At 43.5% G+C, this 24,139-nt stretch overlaps 1 protein-coding gene across 4 annotated transcripts in view; it reads left to right on the top strand.

Moving 5' to 3' along the window:
* The window catches only part of REPS2 (RALBP1 associated Eps domain containing 2), a 1,083,293-nt gene that overhangs the window by 1,040,428 nt on the left and 18,726 nt on the right, over nt 1-24,139 (top strand). For all 4 annotated transcript variants that reach the window (XM_078658107.1, XM_078658103.1, XM_078658105.1 and 1 more), the window contains one exon: nt 6,147-6,289. In XM_078658107.1, the coding sequence (XP_078514233.1) occupies nt 6,147-6,289 (143 nt within the window). The remainder of the gene's footprint in view (nt 1-6,146; nt 6,290-24,139) is intronic.

Raw genomic sequence — 24,139 nt, forward strand, 5'->3', positions numbered from 1 at the left:
ACCCTCAGGTAGTAAGTATTTTACTGGACCCTTGCATGTTATCACAGAGGGAGCACCCACTCTCTATGGAGCTGACTCCTGTTAATCACTTCCTCTAGACCTTGGTACTGTAGCTGACCATCACTGGCATCTTCTGAAGAAGCTTAGTAGACTTGTGCTTCAAAGGTCCTTCTGCTAGTGATTCAGCTATCCCAATAGGTGTAAAGCATATGTCTTTCTTCATCTGCGGAAGGGACTGTAATTTCTCAAGGTGTTTGGATCCTTTCTCTGGGTACCAAGTTTTTCTGGATCCCAAGTTATTTCCCCCCTTATCCAGCAAAACATCAAACACATTTGCTGGCATTGCCTATAGAAGTATATTTCCTCTTACAGTTAAGGACTGTATCTCTTCTCCGCATGGGACAAGTTATAGTTCCAGATTATCTGCAATTGAGAGGAGGCTGGAAAGACCAAGAACAGTTTAGATTTCTTTGTATTCAGAAGCTTTCTACCAGTAGAGCTTGTTAAAAGGCGTGATCTACTCTCAAATCCACTTCAGACTCTTTACAGCAATGTTGTTACTGGCTTTGAGAAATTAGCAAGATGTTTACTTCCATGTTTCCACTGCAAGGTCCTCTGATTCATGGTAAGAGGCAATATTACTGCTACTCAGAGTTAATATTTGGTCTCAACTCTGCTCTTATGGGTGTTTGTCACCTTCAGAGGCAAGGTATCTCTAAACCTGTCTCCACTGGTGACTCATTCAGGTTTTGTTCCTCCAGGGAATGTGTTGCTCTTATGGCACAGGTTCTGAAAATGCTTTTCATCCCATATTAGAAAGCAATCCAGCCCGATAGGAGCACAATTGTTTACGCCGATTGCCGAACACAAAGACACCTAAGGTTTTCCCATCTCTAGTCGAGTTTTAATTTTCACCAGTGTTACATTTTCTTAGAAGAGTGATCAGCACAATTTAAATGTTCAAGAGGCTTTTGCTTCTCATGACTTGAGCACCTTGCTGGTGAATAGAACTACAATTGACCGCTTATGAAGATAAATAAAGGAATCCACACCCCAGGTGCCATAAATGATTCAAAAGCCATATTGAATTGGTGGCCTCCGAGGTTCAAACATGTTAAAGCCGTTTGTGACTCATTCTCCCTGGGTGGCAGGGGGCAGTCATCCTTGGCTGCTGTTCTTGTGGACTGCAAACGTACATTCCAGTAGTGTGTTTTATGCCTAACAGATAAATCAGGACACCATGCAACTGTGCACGAATCGTCCATGTTCCATATGTATTAAAGAAACAGTGTGGCCTGATCAGTTCCTGTTTTCTGAGCTGGTGAGACTTCACCTCTTAGGTTAGACTGTTTTTTTAGCAGAATTAGGGCGTGATTTTACATGTTCCATCTCCAAATAGAAGTGTGTGGTTCATGAGAATTGGGACAAATACACCTCTTTATGGAGAATTTGACCATTATCCAAGCAGCAAGGAAGTCATATGTAGATTAGACTGTTTTTTTTAGCAGAATTAGTGCGTGATCTTACATGTTCCATCTCCAAATAGAAGTGTGTGGGTCATGAGAATTGGGGCAAATACACCTCTTTATGGAGAATTTAGCCATCATCCAAGCAGCAAGGACGCTATATGTCTGAAAGTAGCTCCCAGGTAAATGCAAATGATTTTATTGATCACTTGAAATTGACATTAAATCGCTTGACATGCTTTCTCGACCATATTCTGATATTAATATCTTCCTTGGCTCATTCTGGCTTTAAGCTAGACTAAAGTGAGACCCGTTTGGTCTCCAGGAGACCTACAGAACGCTTCAGAATTACTCTCGCAAAATGATCTGGTGAAAGGCACGTTGATGACCCTCTATGAATGCGGGAGGCCCGAGGTCCCTGCAGGGGACCCCATAGGAGGGCAAACCCCGTAGTAGGGCGTGGGGAACCATAGGCCAGTCCAGTGGAGGGAGGTGGGGCAGGGGGGGCGGGGTCACCCAAGGGAAGGTCGTCCCCTTGTTGGGACATGATATAGGGGAGCCCCCCCTCCTGGCGCCCTCTTTGCTGCTGCCCACCCTCAGTAGTCGGTCGTGCCAGGCTGCTCCTCGCCAGCCTCAGGCCCATTAGGTCTCCCAGCCCCCTCTCTCTCATTTCCCCCCCCGACGCCAGACGCGAGGCCCGCGCTTTCTGCTCCCCTCCCTACCGCTCACCCGCTGAAAGGGGGGAAGTGGGGAGGGGGGAATATTAACGATGTATTTGTGTTTTCCAGGTTGCAGGAGGAGTTACAAGGCGACCCCCATGCAGGACAGGCGCAGGAACAGGACCTGAAGCCCCAGTGCGAAACGCACAGTGCTGAGTCATACATACTCCAAGGGGCCCTTCTTGGGGACTTGGTTCGACGGCACCCCGTTAGTCCTTAGGGCGGTTGTAAGCCTGAGCAACCGGGGGTTTGCTAATAACGCCCCGCCTGGCTGGGCAAGGTGTGAGTTGACTCTCCCTTGTCCGGAGGAGGGTGGGGCAGGTGGACGATAGGTCCGCCGGTGGGAGGTTTTCCTCCCAAGTTCCACACCGGGCTATGGCCGCTGGTGTCCGCTTCTTTGGCTCAACTTCAGGCGCCCTGCAACAAGGGGTTGCAGGGTATAGGGGGTCGCCTGTCAGTTAACCCGTTCTGTTATTTGTATCACAAATAAACCTGCAACTTCTTCATCCCAACATGCTTGTCTGTGTATCATTTGGGTGGTGAGGGTTGTGGGACGAGGTGTAACGATGCAAATACTATGTCTTCACCAACAATGAAACCCCACCCAGTATAGGATCTGAATGTTCAGTGGCCGCCTGTAAAAAATAATCGTTTTTTTGGTTGCAGTCACATCTGCGTAGAGAGAATGTTACGTTTCGCCTGTCTTGGCTGAGACACCTTATACGGGAAACGGCCACTACAACGCGGCCGTTTCCACGCACACCATAACCACGCATGCATTACAACGCATGCGTGGTTACAACGAGAAACCTTTACCACGCATACCTTTACTACGAAAAACGTAGTAAAGGCATGTGTGGTAAAGTAAAAAAAAGACGCACCTGTTTGAGAAAAAAGATGTGAAGGAGATCGGCCGGCGTCATAAGAGGAAACGGAAAACACTTCCGCTTCCTCTTAATGACGTAGAACGTCACCACGGAAAAACGAGGAGAGGTAAGGAGGAATTAGCGGGTGTTCTAGCAGAGAGATAAATTAAAAAAGTACATTTAAAGGGTGAAAATCCGTTAACATGAAAATACCATTTACATGCATACTTTTACAACGAGAATCGTTGTAAAAGTATGCGTGTAAAAGGTATTTTCGTGGTAAAGGACGTGCGTGGTGACTGCATTCCGTTGTAACGCATGCGTGGTAAAGGCATGCGTTACAACGGAATGCGTTGTAAAATCATACAACCCCTTATACAGTTGTGTATGAAATACAAAAAAAATGTTTTAAGGATGCATTGACATTTTATTTTTACTTAAATTTGTTTCAGAGTGTCATTTCAATCAAGACGTCGCTTTTACTCACCTTCCTTTGAAATCATTGTCCAGAAGTAGAAAATGAACTCTATAGCTGGGTAGTCAATTTGCCCAACAGTTTAGATTGACTGAGAGCCTGTTTGTCTCCCATGGTGGTTCTTTTGAGCGGGAACTTGCTTCTGTTGTGGATTGGATAACCTCCTGTAGTTAAAGCTTATATATCCGTAGGGAGCCACACCAAGATTTGTTTTTGCTTTTCTTCAAGCATTATTCATAAACTATTATTTCAATATTCAATCTGTTTTCTTTATTGAGAAAGTGCCTGATTTAGATCTCGGTGACAAATATCCCATCGGCCGAAAAATGATTCTCATCATATCCTGTGGGATGTATATTTCGGGGGACGGTATGTCTGTCACAGTTGTGACGTAATCCGTCCGACAGGATCTAAATCAGGCCCAAATTCTTACACGCAATAGAACTATAACTGTAATAAATGCCATGTTTTTATTTTGTATTATATCCTCTTTTGGCAGTCATGAAGAAGCAGCCTGCTTACCATGAGATTTATGTTGGCTGTGACTGTACTGTCATGATGGATTTGTTTTTTATGATTGTAAAACACAGTTTTCCTGAATGTCATTGTCAGTCAAATAAACTGTACAAGAAAATCACAAACGAAGATTTTTTTAGACACTTTTTGAATAACGAAAAGTGATTGAAAATAAAAATAATGGTTCGTAAATAATTATTAACAAAAAGGTAAAGCAATGCCTTTGTTTGGCTCCCTACGAATATATGAGGTTTCACGTATGATATATTAGTCAGAATGATTACTGACTAAGTGGGCAGCACCCTATGCAGGGCCCCCAGCATCTGTTAGCCCTACACTAGAAGTAACCTCCAGTAGTCGTAATGCATTGCTTCTTGTATGGGTATGCATGTACATGTGCTCTAGGATAGTCATGCACACACATTCATCAAAGGCACAACTCGATTCTTGTTATGTAGAAGTCAGCTACCACTTACATGCTCTGTTACCATAGTGCCTTGAAGGCTACGTCTGAGGGTGATGCTCAGTTTGATGAGGTCACTCTGAAGACATTTTTGGCCAGACGTCCCCTGAAAATTGTTTGTTCTACCTCAAAGCAGTAAACCTGTGCCTGGGAATATTCCCAAGTGTAAGACTGATGGGCTATGCTGGAAAAATAAAAGCAGTGTAATTTCTACATCCTTAGCCCTTCAGCCTCCGCAGTGATTCATTGCCACCGCTCCACCCTGTCCATAGTGTGTTATCTCTCTCTGCAAAAACAACACCGCTGAGCTAGAATGAGCCGGTGGGTATCAAGGCAGTGGACGATGGGCAGAGGTGGATCAATGCCACCACAATCCGGCACTTTCTCTCAGTGTCATCCTGTGAGACAACATTACATTCATATGACTGAAGGGACAGACAACAGAGGAATAGAGCAGTTTCTACAATGAGTAAATGGATGTCTTTGAGGGCATCCTGAATGCGAATGCTTCCCTTAGCAGGAATTTTAGTGACCTCACGCCTACTCTGCAATGGTGCCTCTTTCTCTGTTTCTGTACACCACCTGAAGTTCCTTATTAATCTATTTTCCTTTGTATAGCACACAACAGGGTGACAGAAGCCCTACTAAAGATAATCAGCATGTATCAAAACAAATTCAACAAGCAGCAATAGAGATAACACAGTTAAGCTGGCAACAATCTTCCAACCCGAGAAGGTTCAACCTTTAGAGGGAGTGTTTATATGAGCGGGGAGAGTTAGTGACACATTGGTCCACAGCGTGGTTGAAATCAACAGGACGGTTTAACTTGTGGAGTGAAACTAAGAAAGGACTACTAACTCTGTCCATTTACCTGTGCAAGGAGTCACAAATTACTTGGAGAAAAAGATGTGCAACACCTCTAAAATCTAACACACATTTCTTTGACACTGCTACACACGAACCAGGTACCACTCTTGCGTTTGTGAACGATACCCAATTCTTCGCATTTAAGAAACATGACATCAAGACATCCTACAGCCTTACCTTTGAGTTCTAGTGTGCAATACTTAAGACACAGCATCATATGTAAAACATGCTAAGACTCTTCAATTTAATTTGTGTTCTATGACACTGGCTCACATCACTGCAGCATTACATTCATTGCAGCACATATCTGGTCCTCACACACTCTTAACATAAGGACACCTGACACCATTAAACCTTCGAACCATAAATGTACACTCCAGCCTGCCATCCTTTGGGCATGGAGCTTGTACTACAAGGATGTGTATTGTAACAGTAGCAATGCTTCAAACTTTAGTATTACAGCACCACAATGCTCAGCCAGACCACTCGTCATGCCATTTATCGGTCCTTGTTCGGAAACTGACTGTAATTTGTATTCAGTACCTGGGGTCTCGATCTGTCTATGACGTGTGAACGGTGGTGTATTAGATGTGTCTGCATCCTTGTAAGCTGTTAACACAGTGTATTCTCAACAATGCCATACACTGTACTCAGGAACACAACTCTTCTTTGGGTACAACTGTTGATAGAAACTGTTGATAGACCAAACAGCTTTATCCTCTGTACTACTCTGTGGAAGGTTAATTTGTTGTATTTCTATTTCCCTACCAAAAGGAGGTACAGCTCGCTCAGCCGCCTTCCAAGCCGATGAGAAGGAAATTCCGCCAGGAGAGCCAGTCACTGGAAAACAAGGAGCAGTCACCCACAGTCAGTCTGACGTCGTCGCATTCACTCAAGGCACATCCTTCAGTCCAAAAGTAAGGAAATAATTCTTCTCCTGAAATATTTACTGTGTTACTATTGCTACAAGCTGGCCAACTTTATTAAATTTACATGGGGGACCATTCCATTCGCTCTCTAGAAATCTTGGATTGGCATAGTGAGTTTGTAGTTATGAATCGGTTTATTAAAGATCTGATGCACCAGTTGTGTCATGTGATCTTCAGATTTGTCAACAAATGTAGACCAGTAGTCTCTAGAGAGAGATTCACAAAATGTTTTGTGGGACCCTGGGTGTATTGGTGGTGGCCTGTCAGAATAGCCGGATGATTGCACCTGACTGCTCAAGGATTCAGTTGAACATTTCTGGACTCCAGGGGGCCGATTCACAGAACTAACTTAAGACAAAATCCTAAACTTACTACTTTTGGTATTCACAGAAGGCATTTAGTAGTAGTAAAGTTAGGATTTTGTCTTAAATTTGACTTAAGACAAACGTAAGACAGACTTAAGACAAAATCCTAACTTAAGTCTGTCAGTCTGTCTTAAGTTTGTCTTAAGTCAAACTTAAGACAGGCTTAAGACAGACTTAAGACACACTTAAGTCTGTCTTGAGCCTGTTTGTCTTAAGTCAAACTTAAGACAAAATCATAACTTTACTACTACTAAATGCCTTCTGTGAATACCAAAAGTAGTAAGTTTAGGATTTTGTCTTAAGTTAGTTCTGTGAATCGGGCCCACTGGCCCTGCGCCGAGCAACCTGCAGCAGACACTCAAATGGTTCTCTGTGGAACCCTGTAAGGAGCACAGCCAAAGCAAGCAACAATTCATGGCTGCAAGAGATGGCACAAATACAGATTTTAACTCTACGTTTTATGTTACCACAGATCTTAAATTGATGCTTCAGATATGAGTAGGTTTAAAATCATACTTTTTTAATGCAATTTCGCATAATGAAATATAAACATCTAAGTTTTGAGAAATGCTCTAGTATCTCATGGGATAATTGAACCTGGGGGAAAAGCTTGCATTCAAAAGTCACTCAAGATATTGTCATGAGACTGTTTCGAGAAAACATTTGAGGAAACATTGGCTCTTGCCTGCGGTTTTAATGTTCTTGTGAGACATTTTCTGCTTGGAGCAGTTTTCCAATGGTGGAAATTTTGTTAATATTCTGTATAATTCATGTACCACTAAATTCACAAATTTCGCAAGACTTTGCCTATGTAAATTGCCCAAACTTGTTTCATTGAGGAAAGCCGTGCCTGATAACTAGATACATTCAAAATTAATGACACAAAAACATTTCACAATCATACTGCCGAGAACCATAACCCCTAAATATTCCAATTGTGTGCCCTGATATGAAGTACACCCACTTACTTAATAATAAAAAAAATGTTACTGCAAACTGATCAAAATTTGCTTTAACAAAAAGCTACACACATGGTGCCATGCAAGTGTGTTCCCCTTGCAAAGGTTAACCAGCCACCATTTGGTAGCTGTGCACTGCATTCATGTGTTAAACTGGTATTAACAGGATGAAACCTTTCCCAAGACAGTATTCACATGTGTCAACATGACAGAAGAGTTTCATAAATACTGCCAGAAAAATTGCCTCATTACCCCACATTATTTATCTTGTCTTCCGGCATAATTTAGTCAACACGTCTGCATAATTTCATCACATTTTTCCATTGGCCCAGTTCATAGCCACATAATTATGGCCAGCAACACCTTTGCCCAAAAGTATGCAAGGCATTCCAGCAGAGTAAAGAAGCAGCATGTTAGCCCGAAATAAATTACCTAGATAAATAATTTGAAAATAAGTTAATTATTTGGTAAAAGTAGGTAAATGTCCATTTTGCTTTTAGTTGGGACACAGAAAAATATATTGACCTGGTAGAGTTAAAATCAGTCTCCAGTATTCCTCATAAATACATCTCCTAGTCCATAAGAGTTTAAGAACTGTGCCTTTCAGTTATGTGTGAAGTACTCCCTACATAATATATGGTTGTTTGACCCTTCAATTTGTGGTTCTGTAAATTCTGAACCTGTTTTATAAATAGCATGGTTTCGTTACGAATTTGATAGTAGCGAACCGTAACTAGTGAGTTCGGCAAGTACGAGTGATCTCGTTACGCTAGACCTTCAGAATCATTAGTTATGTGTAGATTTCGTTCTGAACCCTAGGTCCCATTTTGTATGTGGCAGCCATTTTATGGTTGCCCTCACATAGGCGGACGACTATGGCCGAGCGAGTCTTTGGTACACGTACACGTTGGCTCGAGGTCACGCTGACTTTTGGATGAAATGAGCGAACTGACCTCGTTGCCTGAAGCTGACCTGGTTGAACTAGTTCCTTGCCTTAGAGCTGATCAAGATTGAGGATCAGAGCACAATACATTGTAAAGTTTGGTATGCACACACACACCTGTCTTATCCTGCTCTATATCTGTTTCTGTTCTTCCTTTATGGCCTCTTTTATGTCATGGGTTGTGGTCCTTTTATTATGGGTATCGGTTAACTTATTGTAAGAAAGAATGTTGGGCTTTCCTGTATAATTAATGGTGGGCCGGGCAACTGAAAGGTGGGTTTGTCGTCATGCAATACCTTAAGTTGTGGAAACATGTGGTTGGTTGAACTGTAAATAAGGAATGTTTGCCTGAAGCATAATATTTGGCATAAAAAGGGATGACTTGCTTTGTAAAGTTGAGCAGTCTCCTACGAATATACGCCATTGTACTTCGTGGACCTCTGTTTCTGGTTGCAGCCAATAAACACGATCTTTGACGCCACCAAGAAGTTTCCGTCTCTCTGTATTCTAAGACAGGTGGGACCCGAAGACTTTGGGCGTGCCCCTGGCGCCGCTGGGTCTTAAATAACCCGGTTCTTCAGTTGGCGCCCAACATGGGGCGACTTCAGCGGTACCGGTCCAAGCCTGAGGTTCGTGAGGAGCCACGTGAGGAAATTCTGGAGGAAGGCCGCCACTTCATCGACCCCTGGATGTCGACGTGGACCAAAGGTGTTTTCTGCGAGGCTTCCCGCTTCCCAACGGCTACGAAGGACTGCTCCCCTGACTGTCGCCCTGTCTTGGACCCTCGATAGATGATTTGTAGAGCGAGACGATAGACGGTCTTCTGGTGACGTGACAGATATTTGGTTAAGTATAAGTGGGTCGCTCCCACGAATTTGTTTGGTTCTTGGTTTGGTTCTTTGTTTGGTCCTTGGTCTTGGTTTAATTCGGCTGCTGCAGCAATCGAAGCCGAGGGGCTCGTATATTTGCGAGTATATCGATAGTCGATAACCCCTTGAAGTTGGAAGCTAGATTAGTGAGCGAAGATGCCTGGTTTTAGCAAAATTAGGAAATGGTTTAGTTGTAGTTGCAGCAGGGATTCCCGATTGGAACTCCAACTTATGAGCTCTATTCGAAACATGGTGTGGGTCCTATTACTTATAACGAAGTTTGGATCCACTATACTAGGAAAGATGGTGTCTTACGATGGCCCCAATATGGTAGTTTCGAATTAAATATTCTAGATAATCTGGAAGTAGCGCTATTTAAGAAGAAAGCCCGGCCGGCAATGTTTGACTCTTTCCGCCTCTGGCGAAAGGAAGCCAAACAGAGAGAAATTAAGCAAGCGAAAAGAGATAGGAAAGAGAAGAATATGTCAGTATTACAAGCTGCTAGACAGTATAGGGATGATGGAGCTAATGAAGTTTTAGATAGAAAGCGTTGCATGGCCATAAATAAATGTTATCCGGCCTTGCCGTCTTCTCCTCCAAAAGCAATTGAAGATCTTGAAAAAGGTTCTTTGATCTCTCATTTACTGAGATTGCCACCTCCTTATGTACAGGGTGCTACTGCGCCTCCATTACCACCGGTTGTTCCACCTTTTGTTGTTCAACCTCCTGCTGTTGTTCAGCCACCCGGTGCTCCACAGATGGTTTTGCCTCCTCCTGTGCAACCCGCTCTAGGGTCGCCATCTTTGCTATCAGCTTTGCCTCAAACTCCTTTGCCTTAAACTCCTTTGCCTTCTACTTCTGCTTCTCCGACTCCGACTGTTCTTACGCCTACACCTTCTTTGCCTCAGAATACTTGTTCTCCTGTTCTTATGTCTACTTCTTCTCCTTCTGCTCGAAAACGAATGACTGAAACTGTTGTTAATCTGTTGTCTCCATTGTTTGGGTCACTGAATATGACCCCTGTCTCGGAACGTAAGCAGAGTCGTAGTCAACTTCCTAGTCCCGAGGAAAGGACTGTGTTGGATTTGTTGGCTCGTAGGTGGATTTCGAATGCCTCAAGATATAATTTGCCAGCGGTTATGAATGTTTTCTTTCAGTGGGAACCGCCTAAACAAAGGTATGTTTTCGATGTGATGTGTACTTTCCTGCGTCAGGAATGGGAAGATAATGAGTTAGGTCCGATTCCGCAGGATGTGCTCGATGTTCAGTCAGATTTTGCTAAGGGGATGATAGTGGACACTGATGTTACGGAAGCTGTAGAGACAATACTGACTTTTAGATCTAGACTTCCGTCTCAGATGTTGTATGGACCTGATTCCTCTGTTAGGAGGAAACTGAGACAGTATCCAATGAGAGAAGTTCCTCCACTTTGGAAAGAAGGAAACGCAAATGCTAATCCGCCTGTTTTGCCACTATTTCAGCGATTATGGGTACATGTCCCTTGGAAGAGAGCAGAGGTCTTGGCTCTTAAGCAGACCTTACCTGATCCTCGTAAGAATCCTGCTGGTTGCTATAAAGAGTTCTCTCAGACAGTAGATGCGTGTATAATGAATTTAGCCGACATTGACATGTTGATGGGTAATGTAGTTCCGCAACCTTTGTGGGCGAAAATTCGTCATGAGGATCATGCAGCAGAGTTAGGAGATACTTGGGCGAATATTGGTGCTGCAGACGGTAGACAAGTAGGAGGTGCTAAACCTGAACCTTTAGTTGCAGATTTACCCGGTAGAATTATTGCTCTGATGAAGACAATGATGCCTGCTTTACGAGTGAATTGGGATAAGTTAGCAGCATGTAAGCAGAAGAAAGACGAGAGTGTGTCTGACTTCTTCACTAGGTTTGAAGTGACGTTTATCGATCACAGTCGTCAGGACATGAGTACGGAAAGTGGTCAAAGGTTGTTCGTGGATAATTTTGTTTTTAATTTGCTTCCCGAACTGTCTAATAAGTTGAAGGACTCTGAGAGTTCATGGGCCGTTTCTTCATCGGCCCAGATATTGGCTACTGTTCAATATTACGAGAACAGAGATAAAGATGAGAAGAATAAAGCGGAGAAGAAAACGAAGGATTTGAAGACGAAGGTTCTTTTGCAGCAAGCTTATCCGCCTCGTCAGAATCAGCCTCAGTTTCAGCAACCTCCGCAATTTCAGAGATTGTTACAGAAGCCTGAACCTTATGTTCAGCTATTCTTTCCAGGCCCTAATCAGTGTGCTTATTGTAGAGAGGAAGGTCATTTCAAGAATAATTATCCGGCTTTGTCACAGCGTGCGAATGGTGCATCTGGTCAGAGAAGTCGTGGTGGTTTTCAGCAAGCGTCTAGAGGAAGAGGTCGTGGTGTGATTCCCCAGAATGAGCGTTCCTCTTCCCTACAGAATTCTGCGAATTATTTTGACAGACAGAATGTTCCGAGTGGTCAGTCTCCTCAGTACTATGTTGAGGACTACTATGTTGAAGGTGAGAGTGTTGGTTATAATGATAGCTAGGACAGCCATGGACAAAGTAAGGGAGTAGTGTCAGTTCCAGTAGATCAGAGTGGACCGTATGTTGAAGTAATTACATCAGGTGTAGTAGAACCTTTTCTTTTGGATACTGGTGCGACAAAGAGTTCTATTATACATTCTAAACTTCCTGGTGCACTTTTGTCTGGCTTGACCAATGTTTCCGTAGGATTTTCAGGCGCCCCAGTTCGTAATCCGGTTTCTAGTCCTTTGTCCCTTTCCATTGGCCCTTGTGAATTGGAAGCTCCACTTATTCTAACGACTGGTTGTGGTGAGAATCTGTTGGGTTTGGATTTGCTGAAAAGATTGTATGCAACATTGCATTGTTCTCCTTCGGGAGTACAACTTACTCTTGGTAAAGAAAGTGATTTCTCCAATGTATTTGTCTAAATATTATTTGCCACTGGAATTGAGTTCGCTTCCTGAAATGCTTTGGGCTACAGGTCCAAATGATGTTGGTCTTTTGCAGATTCCACCATATGTTGTTACGCTAAAGTCGAATGTTAAGTTGCCTCGTATACCACAATATAGAATATCGAGCGATGGTGAGAGAGCTCTTTTAGCGATTGTCTATGATCTGGTTGAGAAGGGTGTGGTTGAGGAAACGAGAGGTAACGTGTGCAATAGTCCGGTTTTGTCTGTTCTTAAGCATACAGATGCTTCTCAGCCACCTGTGTACTGGTTTGTGATCGACCTTCAAGAGGTCAACAAGATTGTCGTGCCACAGTTTCCTGTGGTACCTGATATCACTGCATTGTTAACTTTGATTCCTGCTTCGGCAGCCTGGTTTTCTGTCATCGATTTGAAGAATGCTTTCTTCAGTATTCCCATTGCTGAGGAGAGTAGGGATTTTTTTTGCTTCTCATTAGGAGGACGAAGCTTCCGGTTTAAGAGACCTCCCCAAGATTATTGTGAAAGTCCTTTAATCTATAGTCAAGCGTTGAAAACTCAGCTTGACGGGTTTGTGTTACCGGTTGGTTCTACTCTTATTCAGTATGTCGATGATTTGTTGATTACTGCTGATGACGAAAAGATTTGTAAAGAGGCTACTTTTTCGTTGTTGCAATATTTGTCTGACCTTCATCATAAAGTATCGCCTTCCAAGTTGCAATATTGCCACCAAGAGGTAACCTATTTAGGTCATCTCTTGTCGAAGTAGGGAAGGAAATTAACCCCAGAAAGAATTCAAGCGATTGCGCAAATGAGTGTGCCGTCGACACAGAGAGAAGTTCGTGCCTTTTTGAGTATTACATCGTATTGTAGACAATGGATCCCTAATTTTTCCTTGTTAGCGAAGCCTCTGTTAGCATTGACTCTGAAAGATGCTCCGTATCCTCTTCCTTGGTCTGATGAATGCCAGAAAAGTTTTTCTGAATTACGTGATGCATTGTGTTCGGCTCCTGTGTTGGGTACTTCAGACTATAGCAAGCCTTTTACATTGTACGTGCACGAGAGAGAAGGATGTGCATTGTCAGTGTTGACACAACCTTTTGTGGACAAGCAGCGTCCATGCGCGTATTTCTCATCAACGTTAGATCTAGTTGCTGAAGCATTGCCGAGTTGTTTGAGAGCTACAGCCGCAGCTGCCGTTTCTATTCGACAGTCTGCTGGTTTGGTGTTGGATAATACGCTGATTGTGATGGTTCCGCATGCAGTGGATACCTTATTAAACAGGACTAAGACACAGCACCTTACTAGTCAACGTCTTTCAGGCTACGAGTTGACACTGTTGGCTAGCCATGTTCACATCAAAAGATGTAATGTGTTGAATCCAGCTACGTTATTGCCGATCTCTACAGAGACGGATGTCCAAGAACAGCATGATTGTTTTCTTCGTACAGAGGAAGAAACGAAAGCTAGAGTGGATCTAAAGGACACTCCTTTTGAGAATGTGGATGGTACGCTGTGGGTTGATGGTTCGTGTTTTAAGCTTACGAATGGTGAGACGACTGCAGCGTATGCTATCACAAATTTAAATACAGTTGTTGGGACAGCACGTATACCACAGAATTCTGCGCAAGCAGCAGAGTTGATTGCACTGACTAGAGCATGTGTGTTGTCGGAAGGAAAGCGAGTGAATGTTTATACTGATAGTCAGTATGCGTTTGGTGTTGCTCATAGTTTTGGGCGTTTGTGGAGAGAGCGTGGGTTCCTTACTTCCCATGGAACTAAGATTCAGCATGGGCAGTTAGTGAATGAACTTTTGGAATCTCTCACTCTCCCAAAGCAGATTGCAATTGTGAAATGTAGTGCGCATAAGAGAGTTGTGGACGATGTTGGTCGAGGTAATGCGTTTGCGGATGAGGTTGCGAAGGAGACAGCGAAAGACATGATGAACCGTATGTATGTTACAGGACCAGCAAGATGGGTTATGGCTAGTGGAATGTGTGAAGACACGATAGAAAGTGTGAAGACGATTCAGGCTGAAGCTACAGAAAAGGAAATGAATGTCTGGAGAGAGAGTACGGGTATGTTGGATTCTACAGTTTGTTGGATTGAGTTGTCGGAACATCAGCGATGGTTGTTGCCAGATGCGTATGTGCTCCCAGTGGTTACAATGGCTCATGGATTGGCTCATATAAGTTCAAAAGGGATATGTAAGTTGTTGGCTCCAGTTTGGCAGAATGCTGGAATCCCGAAATGTGCAGAGAACGTGGTGAAACATTGCATGATTTGTCTGCAATATAATCCTGGTAAGGGAATTCCAACTCCAGCTGGTCATTTTGCTCCTCCGACGTATCCGTTTGAGGTGATTCAGTTAGATTATATTCATATGGAGAGATGCAACAATCTAAAATATGTTCTTGTGGTTGTTTGCGCTTTCTCAAGATGGATAGAGGCTTACCCCCTAAAAGATAATACTGCCTTGTCTACAGCCAAGGTTTTGTTGAGAGAGTATTTCCCTGGGTACGGATTGCCGAGAATTGTATGGTCGGACAATGGGAGTGAATTTGTGGGTTAGATTATGAAGAAAGTGTGTGTGTTGGATTAGGGATCAACCAAAAATTTCACACAGCAAATCACCCCCAGTCTGCTGGACTTGTTGAATGTTACAATGGTACGCTTAAGCTGAAGTTGGCTAAGGTACAAGCGAGTACTGGTCTTACATGGCCAGATGCCTTGCCGTTGGCTCTTTTGTCAACTAGAACGACTGTGCATTCTCGAGTGGGACTTAGTCCGTATGAGATTGTGTTTGGTCATCCAGCGAATGTTTGGGGAGTGCCTCGTCCGAAAGAATACAGCAGTATTGAATACCCTATGTTGGTGGATTACTTTCATGACTTGACTGCTAAATTACGTGTTCTCCACCAACAGGTCAATGATACTTTACCGACAGCTACAACAGATCCAGGCCACGTACTTGAACCTGGTCAGTACGTTCTTGTGAAGAATTTCCAGCGCACTAAGAATCTACAACCTAGATGGACAGGCCCCTATCTGATTTTGTTGGTTACTAGAACCGCGGTTAGAGTAGCAGGCAAAAAGAACTGGGTGCATGCCACCCACTGTAAAAAAGTTCCTTTGCCTTTACCATATGATCAGTGGGTAAGGGATGGTATAGCCGATTTAGATTGTCATAAGGTCCCTAGATTCATCCCGTTTAGTGACGCTCATTTGACATGGACACGGTCTGAACGCGAGGATGACGATTTTCTGCAAACTGCTGTGCCTCCTCATCTGAAGATTGACACCAGCAATCCGGATCTTCTGTTTAAGGATCAGACTGTGCCTGACAAAGAACGCTACGATTTGAGACCAAGAAAGACTGTACATATGGACAAATAAAATGTTCTTTTTATGTAGTGAATTTACACTTTGAAAGATCAAGAAACTATTTTTTTCTTTTTCGAACCACCATCCGGGTTCAGCTGTAGGGTCGCGGTATAAAGACTTGGGAGTGCAAGCAGTGTAGACACAAGGTCGACGGATCTGGTTGGTTCAAGGGAGTTCCCTAGACTGACAGGCGCATTCCTTAGCAGAAGAAAACCAACTGCCACGAACAGCACGGTTAGAGGATGGAGTTTTTTGATGCTGCCCAAAATGTTAGGAGAATGGACTCCAAAGTTCGATTATGTATATTGGTCCGTAACAAATGTTTTTTAACAATGTGTATTCTAATGCTTTTGAATATTGTGTTAGCTTGTGTTGGTTTGGTTTTCTATGCTACACAACAGCCGTTTGCACCTACTTCCCAACCTATGCCTTTTCCTACTACTGTTTCTTTACATTCGTTTCACCCTTTACCTGAACATGAATTGATTAGAAGGTCAGAGTTCATTAATAATTCGTTTGTGCAACTCCTCCATCAACACCAGTTAGTAGTGAACACCACTAATTGTTGGGTGTGTGGTCTTATGCCACATACTATGGATAGAGGTATTCCTTATTTGGTTCTGCCGTTCAGTTACAATGGGTCCGTATGGGCATATCAGACGATGTTTATTTATGCTAACGAAGTCTATCCCCTGCGTTCCATGAGAGACAACTCGAGTAATAGTGCCTTAGTGAAGGGAATAACAGATATGATTAGAGATATCGATACATATGAGACTATTCCCAAAGATGAGGCATTAGCTTATATCGGATGGAACGTGACTGGATATATTATTAGTCTGAGTGAAAAGCAGAGACGGAAAAGGTCACCTCCGATTTGGATTTTACCCCATCGTGGTCATTTTTGTCTGCAAGGGAAAGGCAAGAATCGGAGAGCTCAGTTAGGGAAGAGTGTTTGTACTCAGACGTATGTCTTTGCGTCCCAAACTTCCCCACCGTTTATAGCAGCTGAGGGCACGTTTTTTGTCTGCTATGATAGAGCATATACATGGTTGCCCCCTGATTTTTCGGGAACATGTTATTTTGCATATTTGTTGCCTCCTACGTATACTGCTGCCGTAGATTATCACAGAACGAGAGTTGTTAGGGGTGTCTTCAGTAAGGAAGATACCACGGGACAAGAAGTGGGAGACTTTTTCAAGGGTTTCCTACCGTTTTGGGGACCTATGGCAAACAGTAGAAACTTGCGGCAATTGACAAGAGTGGTTGAATCCACCATAAATGAAACTGCCGGTGCCCTTAGTAATTTGACTGCTGAGCTTCAAGCGGATCGCCTTATGACGTTACAAAATCGAATGGTTTTAGACGTCATACTTGCAGATCGAGGTGGGTTATGTAAAGTGATCCAATCGAGTTGCTGCGTTTTTATACCAGATAATGCTCCTACGGTATACCAGGCCATTTCCAAGTTACATAAGATCTCTGAATCTATAAATGTGGATAAAGAAGATTGGTCGTTGATTGGATGGTTTTGGGGATTGTTCTCGACCTGGGGATGGAAGGTTCTGATGATCATCGGGATGATTTTAGCGATTCTCTTCTCATGTTGTCTTTGTCTACAGTGTGGCCCTGCCATATGTGGCCTTTGTGCTAATACGTGTGTGAGAGGATCGGTCTCGAGAGAAGTCCTGAGTAATAGGATGATGCTCCAACAGCATCTTGATGATCTGATGAATATTGACATCGATTCAGACACAGACTGAGTGATTGCCTATGTAAGGGCAAAAGGAGGGTCTGTGGTTCCGTGAATTCTGAACCCGTTTTATAAATAGCATGGTTTCGTTACGAATTGGATAGTAGCGAACCGTAACTAGTGAGTTCGGCAAGTACGAGTGATCTCGTTACGCTAGACCTTCAGAATCATTAGTTACGTGTAGATTTCGTTCTGAACCCTGGGTCCCTTTTTGTATGTGGCAGCCATTTTATGGTTGCCCTCACATAGCCGACGACTATGGCCGAGCGAGTCTTTGGTACACGTACACGCTGGCTCGAGGTCACGCTGACTTTTGGATGAACTGAGCGAACTGACCTCGTTGCCTGAAGCTGACCTGGTTGAACTAGTTCCTTGCCTTAGAGCTGATCAAGATTGAGGATCAGAGCACAGGACATTGTAAAATTTGGTATGCACACACACCTGTCTTATCCTGCTCTATATCTGTTTCTGTTCTTCCTTTATGGCCTCTTTTATGGCATGGGTTGTGGTCCTTTTATTATGGGTATCGTTTAACTTATTGTAAGAAAGAATGTTGGGCTTTCCTGTATAATTAATGGTGGGCCGGGCAACTGAAAGGTGGGTTTGTCGTCATGCAATACCTTAAGTTGTGGAAACATGTGGTTGGTTGAACTGTAAATAAGGAATGTTTGCCTGAAGCATAATATTTGGCATAAAAAGGGATGACTTGCTTTGTAAAGTTGAGCAGTCTCCTACGAATATACGCCATTGTACTTCGGGGACCTCTGTTTCTGGTTGCAGCCAATAAACACGATCTTTGACGCCACCAAGAAGTTTCCGTGTCTCTGTATTCTAAGACAGGTGGGACCCGAAGACTTTGGGCGTGCCCCTGGCGCCGCTGGGTCTTAAATAACCCGGTTCTTCAAAGTAACATGCTAGCCAAACGAAAATGATAGGTTTTTAATAAAAATCACCATACACAATGATACCTTATAAAACAAGCATTTTAAATGCAATTGGACTCGCATTTATGCAAGACCTATTGCGTTACAAACTGTAGTGAACACTGACAACGGGGGGAGTTGGCACAGACAACAGGCGGGAGTAGAGAAGGCAGTAGGAGAACCTCATTAAAGAAAATAATGCTCACAGTCTATATAACACCTACCTTGTAACACTCGAAGTAAAGGGGCCAGTAGCCATGGGAGGATACAAATGACTACATGGCCGTAATGAGGAGGGACTAACAAGCCTATAAACGAATTTGAAGGCAGCATTTAGGAAGGACAATGACACAAGCCAATGAAAAATATGGTTGGGGGAGTGGGCGGGGCTTCCCTCACTTACTGAACTACAGCAGATCTTCACCAGAGCAGCGCTTGCATGCTGAATCTAGGCTCGACCTAACAAAATGAATGTTGTGGAAGTCGTTTGAATTCATCATCCGGTCATTCTGGGCAAATCACTCAATCTCCACACCCCTTAAAAAAACTGACCTTGTGTAATGTAATCTGGTAAAACTGCATTAAAAAAAAATACGGGATGCCTGGCACTGAAGCTTTTGTTAGCAGGTGTGGATGCGAAATGATGACTGTGGAGGGAGATGTGGTCGGTAGAGTGTGAATTGGAGCTAGCTGACTGGCTCCCGTTTCTCACACTAAAGCAGTCCTCCTATTTAACATAAAAAATGATCCTGCTTTCCTCCTTTCCATCATGGAATGTGCGCGGGAGACTTACAGATGCTTCGTGGAGGAATATATATAGAAGCTGGCGAACCACTGAAAGCTCAAGTCAGATGCCTGGCTTTTGCTCAGCTTGAGATCTTCTTGGAACCTCGAGCCCAAACCGAGCCAAGCTATCTTTCACCAGAGGCGACGTGGCCTGGTAGCAACAGCTGCCAAAACCTGGTTCAAATCTAGGAAGGAGTTGCAGAGGCCAGTACTATGACAGCAGTGGTGGCTGCCATGTACCGAGGGTGGTGGGGCGGGTAAAAATGAAACTTTATTACCATTTTATTTTTCCATTTTGGCCTGTGGGGTCAGAGGAATGGTCTGAATGACAGACCATTTGAATATCCAATCTGTGGGTCATTAGTAAATATTAATGCCCGCAATCTCACCCATTGTGCAAATTATCTATTTTTTGTTCTAATTTGCATTGGGAATTTTCATATAACATAATAACAGATATCAGTGATTAGGTAACACCGCTCCTTAGGGTCAGATCATCATTGCCTCTTCTTTGGAAGTTGTGTAAGCAGTGTGACCAGCTTTTGTAACTCCAAATTTAAGAACACGAACTTGGGGCCTATTTTGGAAGCTGATGACAATTTGTCAGGCTCACACTGTGTGAAAAATCACAATACGTGGTAATAGAAAAAATGTGTGGTTCAGTCAGAAAGTTTTGATCTTTGAAAATACTTGAAGGCAATTTGGATCTTATCCATGGGGTCTCAAATGGCTGGCTTACATTTTTAGTGTGCTAATGTCTTGACTTTAAGAGGATCACTCCAACAATCTAAGTGTGGGTTGCTAGTCAATTCAATATACCTCAGTGCCCAAGAAAACTGTAAATCTGAGTAGGAATACATACACTCATTTGGTGGATGCATATTTTTCTTGTGATCCACACACCTTTTTTTAGCGATAAACACTGGAAAGCTACTTCTGTTGTAGGTTTCCAGGAACCAGTCTGGACACGGTGAACCTGTGAAATGAATATGCTTCAGGATTGGGCGGGACAGTGCACCTGAAATATATTTTTTAATGTTTCTATTCAGAGGCATAGCATGTTTCCCCAAGGAGAAACGTCTTCCCTTCCACCCCTACAAAACACTGATCTTACTTAAGACACTTTCCCTGCGCCACTCTAGCTGGACTGGAAAGGATTTGAAGCTGTTCAGTTGGTATTATCAATTAGTAACTCACAAGTCGAATGGTTTTTCATGTTCAAATGCTCACACTTCATCACAGGAGACAACCAGGACAGGTTTCAGTTGTAAAAAAGGTCTTATAACGCTCCTATTTATTTCAAATTGTAAAATCTTGCAGCACTTGAGTCTGAAAATCTCACTTCCAAAATATGATGCTCCCTGCCCTTCCCTTATTCTACCTTTTAAACAGGCAACGCTGAAATAACTAAGCACAGAAAGTTAGGATCAGGTCAAAGGCCCAGTGTAACAAGCAGGAGGACGTTTTAGCTGCTAACCAGACCACGTGACTCCAAACCGAGTCCCTTAAAAAATCTATTCACCGCATAAAGAATTAAGTCAATTTTTATTCCTTGGATTTGTGACATCTGTATAGCTTTTTCTCCTCCCTTGTGTTGCTTTTCTGAAGATTTGCTTCAAAGAAGATTGTTGAACTCTTGACCACCCTGGCTGTTGGACTTACTAAAGTTTTTACCACTATGGGCTGCTTCATCTACTTCCCTGGTGATGCAGTAGTCTGAACTGAGTAGTTTTTGTTTGCTGCATCCCCTCTGGGATTTGTTCTTTTAGTATGTTTTTACTTTTAGGCTAAAATTAAACAACTCTCAGACATGGCATCCTCCACTGCAGGTTAAACTTTTTAAATTGCTGTTCAACTTGTACACTACGTTTAGTTCACCGATGATCACTTAACCGGTTCCCAGTGACATTAGTGTGACCTCGAAGGGGATTCTGCTTGGCCTCCAGCTCCTCCAGAGCAGGCAGAGGCAGGCCCACTGAAATTATGTAGAAGGGTTAACAAAATTATATGGCAAGTAGTATCGAGTTATGTAGCAGTAAAACACCACTTTTCTGTCATTTTTTACTGTGTTAACCATGTCTGTACAAAGACTTCATCTCATTAATGTCAGTTTAACACCTAAATATAGTAATCGGCAACTGAGGATGACCAGCAACCTTTACAAAGGACCTGCAACTGTGTGGCAACATGGGTGGCAGCATTTCTAGTTACTTGTGTTCCGTTTGAGCCAGAATTTATTTTTATTGTTAAAACCTACAAATTATGCAGCAGATGATGGATTATGTGGCAATTGCGGCAAATCCATAATTAGGAGGAAAAATGGCATAGTACTAATGGGTGTAGGGGTGACAATAAATACCTGCAGGGTTCCCACCCTGTTGTTGGCTGTAAGTGGTGTAAGTGTGCCTACTTCAGGGCTCAGAATCCCGGCAGGACAAGAGGGTCAAATAGGGACCTTCTTATTACCAGCTAAGGTAAATTCAGAAAAGTATTGTCAATGCTTTATACATTTCTAGCATATGTACAGGTTCACTGGAATTATCCAAATTTGCTGCTGTGGTTTGTGTATGTATAATTATGGATTTGCAGCATTTTCCGCATAATTCATCATCTGCTGGATAATCTGCAAATTTTAACAAAGAAAATTGTTTCTATCTCAAACGGATCAAAAGTTATTAAGAATGTGACAACATGTGCTGTTGTGCAGTGGAAAGCCCTTCACAAAGATGGTCTGGTCACCTTTATGTTGCTTATTGCTAAGTTTGTGTTTTAAACTGGTACTAATGAGGTGAAACCTTTGCCCAGACATTGCTAAGAAGTCTAACAATGATAAACTAATGAAGTGATACTATCACAAAATGTGCCCCATTACACTGCGTAATTTGCCTTTTCTTGCTCAGTAATTTAGCAGGGGCGGCTCGTCCGCGTGGACAGAGGAGCGTCGCCCCACTGCTTTCTCGCAGTGCGAGAAGCAGAAACATAAAATGGTATTATGAATACCATTTTATGTTTCTGCTTCTCACACTGCGAGAAAGCAGAAGGGTTTGGTTGGGGTGGGCGGTCCTGCTCCAGGGAGGGGAGGAGTGGCTTGCACACTGTTGTGGGTGCTGACTGTTTGGTCGGCCCGTTAGGCACTCTCCTGTTTTCTCCAAGTAGGCTGCATGCAGACTGCATGGAGAAAACGGCCTCCCCATAGACGCATGTGCGGTCGATGTCCCAGCCAATCGCAACGCTGCCATTGCAGCATTGTGATTGGCTTAGGGGAAGAGAGGGAGGCTGCATGCTCCATGTGAGGAGTAGAGAGAGGAGACACGAGACCGGAGGAGAAGGTAATTAAAAAAAAAAAATTACTCCAGTATTGGAACTTTCATAGATTCCCATTGCTTGTATCATTCCCCGTCGTCGGACTGGGAGCCTCGGTAATAATAAATATATATATATATATATATATAAATATATACTTAGGTAAATACACCCTAATAGGTGTAAAAAGTAAAAAATTAGGCCTAGGCCTCATTATATTTTGTAACCTATAGGTGTCCTTATGTAAAAGGACCCAAACTCACATTAGCAACCAATTAGATTAGCCTCACCCTGTGGAACCTTCCTGAGAAAGCTCAGAGCCTCAGATTTTCTACCGCATTGTTGACGACAGGGAGTCTCCTTAGAGCTCTGCTCTAACTTCTACTTTGAGGTACTATTTAAGCTGTTTTTTGACAGGATTCCTTTGAATTCTTACTATGGCTGATAAGGAAAAGAAGAGCCTTTTCAGGCCTTGTGCCACTTGTGGCAAAAAACGACTTTATACTGAGGATAAACACAAGGATTGTATATACTGTTTATACCCTGACCACAAGCCAGAGGGTTGTAAGATATGCAGAATGATGTCTGTTAAGACCCTTCGTGATCGTGAAGGAAGGTTACTTCTTTGGCTTAGAAAGTTGGAAAAGAAGGAAGAAGTGGTTTCTAGTGAAGATGAAGATGCCAGATCATCATCTTCCAAGACATCTTTGAAGAGGGGTGTACCATCTGAGGAAGTTTCATCTGAACCCCCCTCAAAGGCTATGCGTGGGACCTCTGATAGGTCTGGCAAGCCCGGGCCTAGCGAATCTCCTCACGAGAGTGTAAAGGAGAGGGAAAGGCTAGCACCTCAGGTGCAGAAGGCAAAACTGGATGAGGGCTCGGCTGGGCCTTCACATCAGGAGAAAGTTTCTAAGTCCTTCAAGAAACCAACTGTAGAGGCTTCAACAGTGGTCAAAAAAGGCTCTAAAGCCTCTGTGGTGACTTTGTCTCCTCATACGTCGACGAGCCATCCATCGACGACGAGGATGACAACGACGACGGCGTCGACGAGGACCTCGACGACGATGCCGTCGACGAAGACTGGGTCGACGACAGCGTCGACGACGATGACTACGTCGACGGTTACCACCTCGTCGACGAAGACAATTCCGTCGACGATGACTATCCCGTCGACGGTGGCAATCTCGTCGACGACGACGATCTCGTCGACGAGGGTGAGCCCGTCGACGATGGCAGTTCCGTCGACGATGACGAACCCGTCGACGATGACGAGCCCGTCGACGATGGCGATCCCGTCGACGGTGAAGTTTATCTCGTCGACAGTCCCGTCGACGACGGTTCAGACTATGGAGATGCCGTCGACGGCAAGTGATAGAGGCGCCAGGAAGAGGAGAATAACTCCGGATATGACTTCACCTAGAAAGGTGTCATCATTACCCCCAGCCCTGTTGTTGGACGAGGATGAGTACTCGGAGAATGAGATGTATGGGGATGCATATAGCCCATCTCAGTTGCATCTGAAATACCACGATTCTGACCAGGATGATGAGTACTATTATGGGCAGGAGCAGCGACAACAAAAACAGGTCGCATACCAGGAAACTC

This window comes from Lissotriton helveticus, chromosome 8, assembly GCF_964261635.1.
Source record: "Lissotriton helveticus chromosome 8, aLisHel1.1, whole genome shotgun sequence".
Lineage (NCBI taxonomy): Eukaryota > Metazoa > Chordata > Amphibia > Caudata > Salamandridae > Lissotriton > Lissotriton helveticus.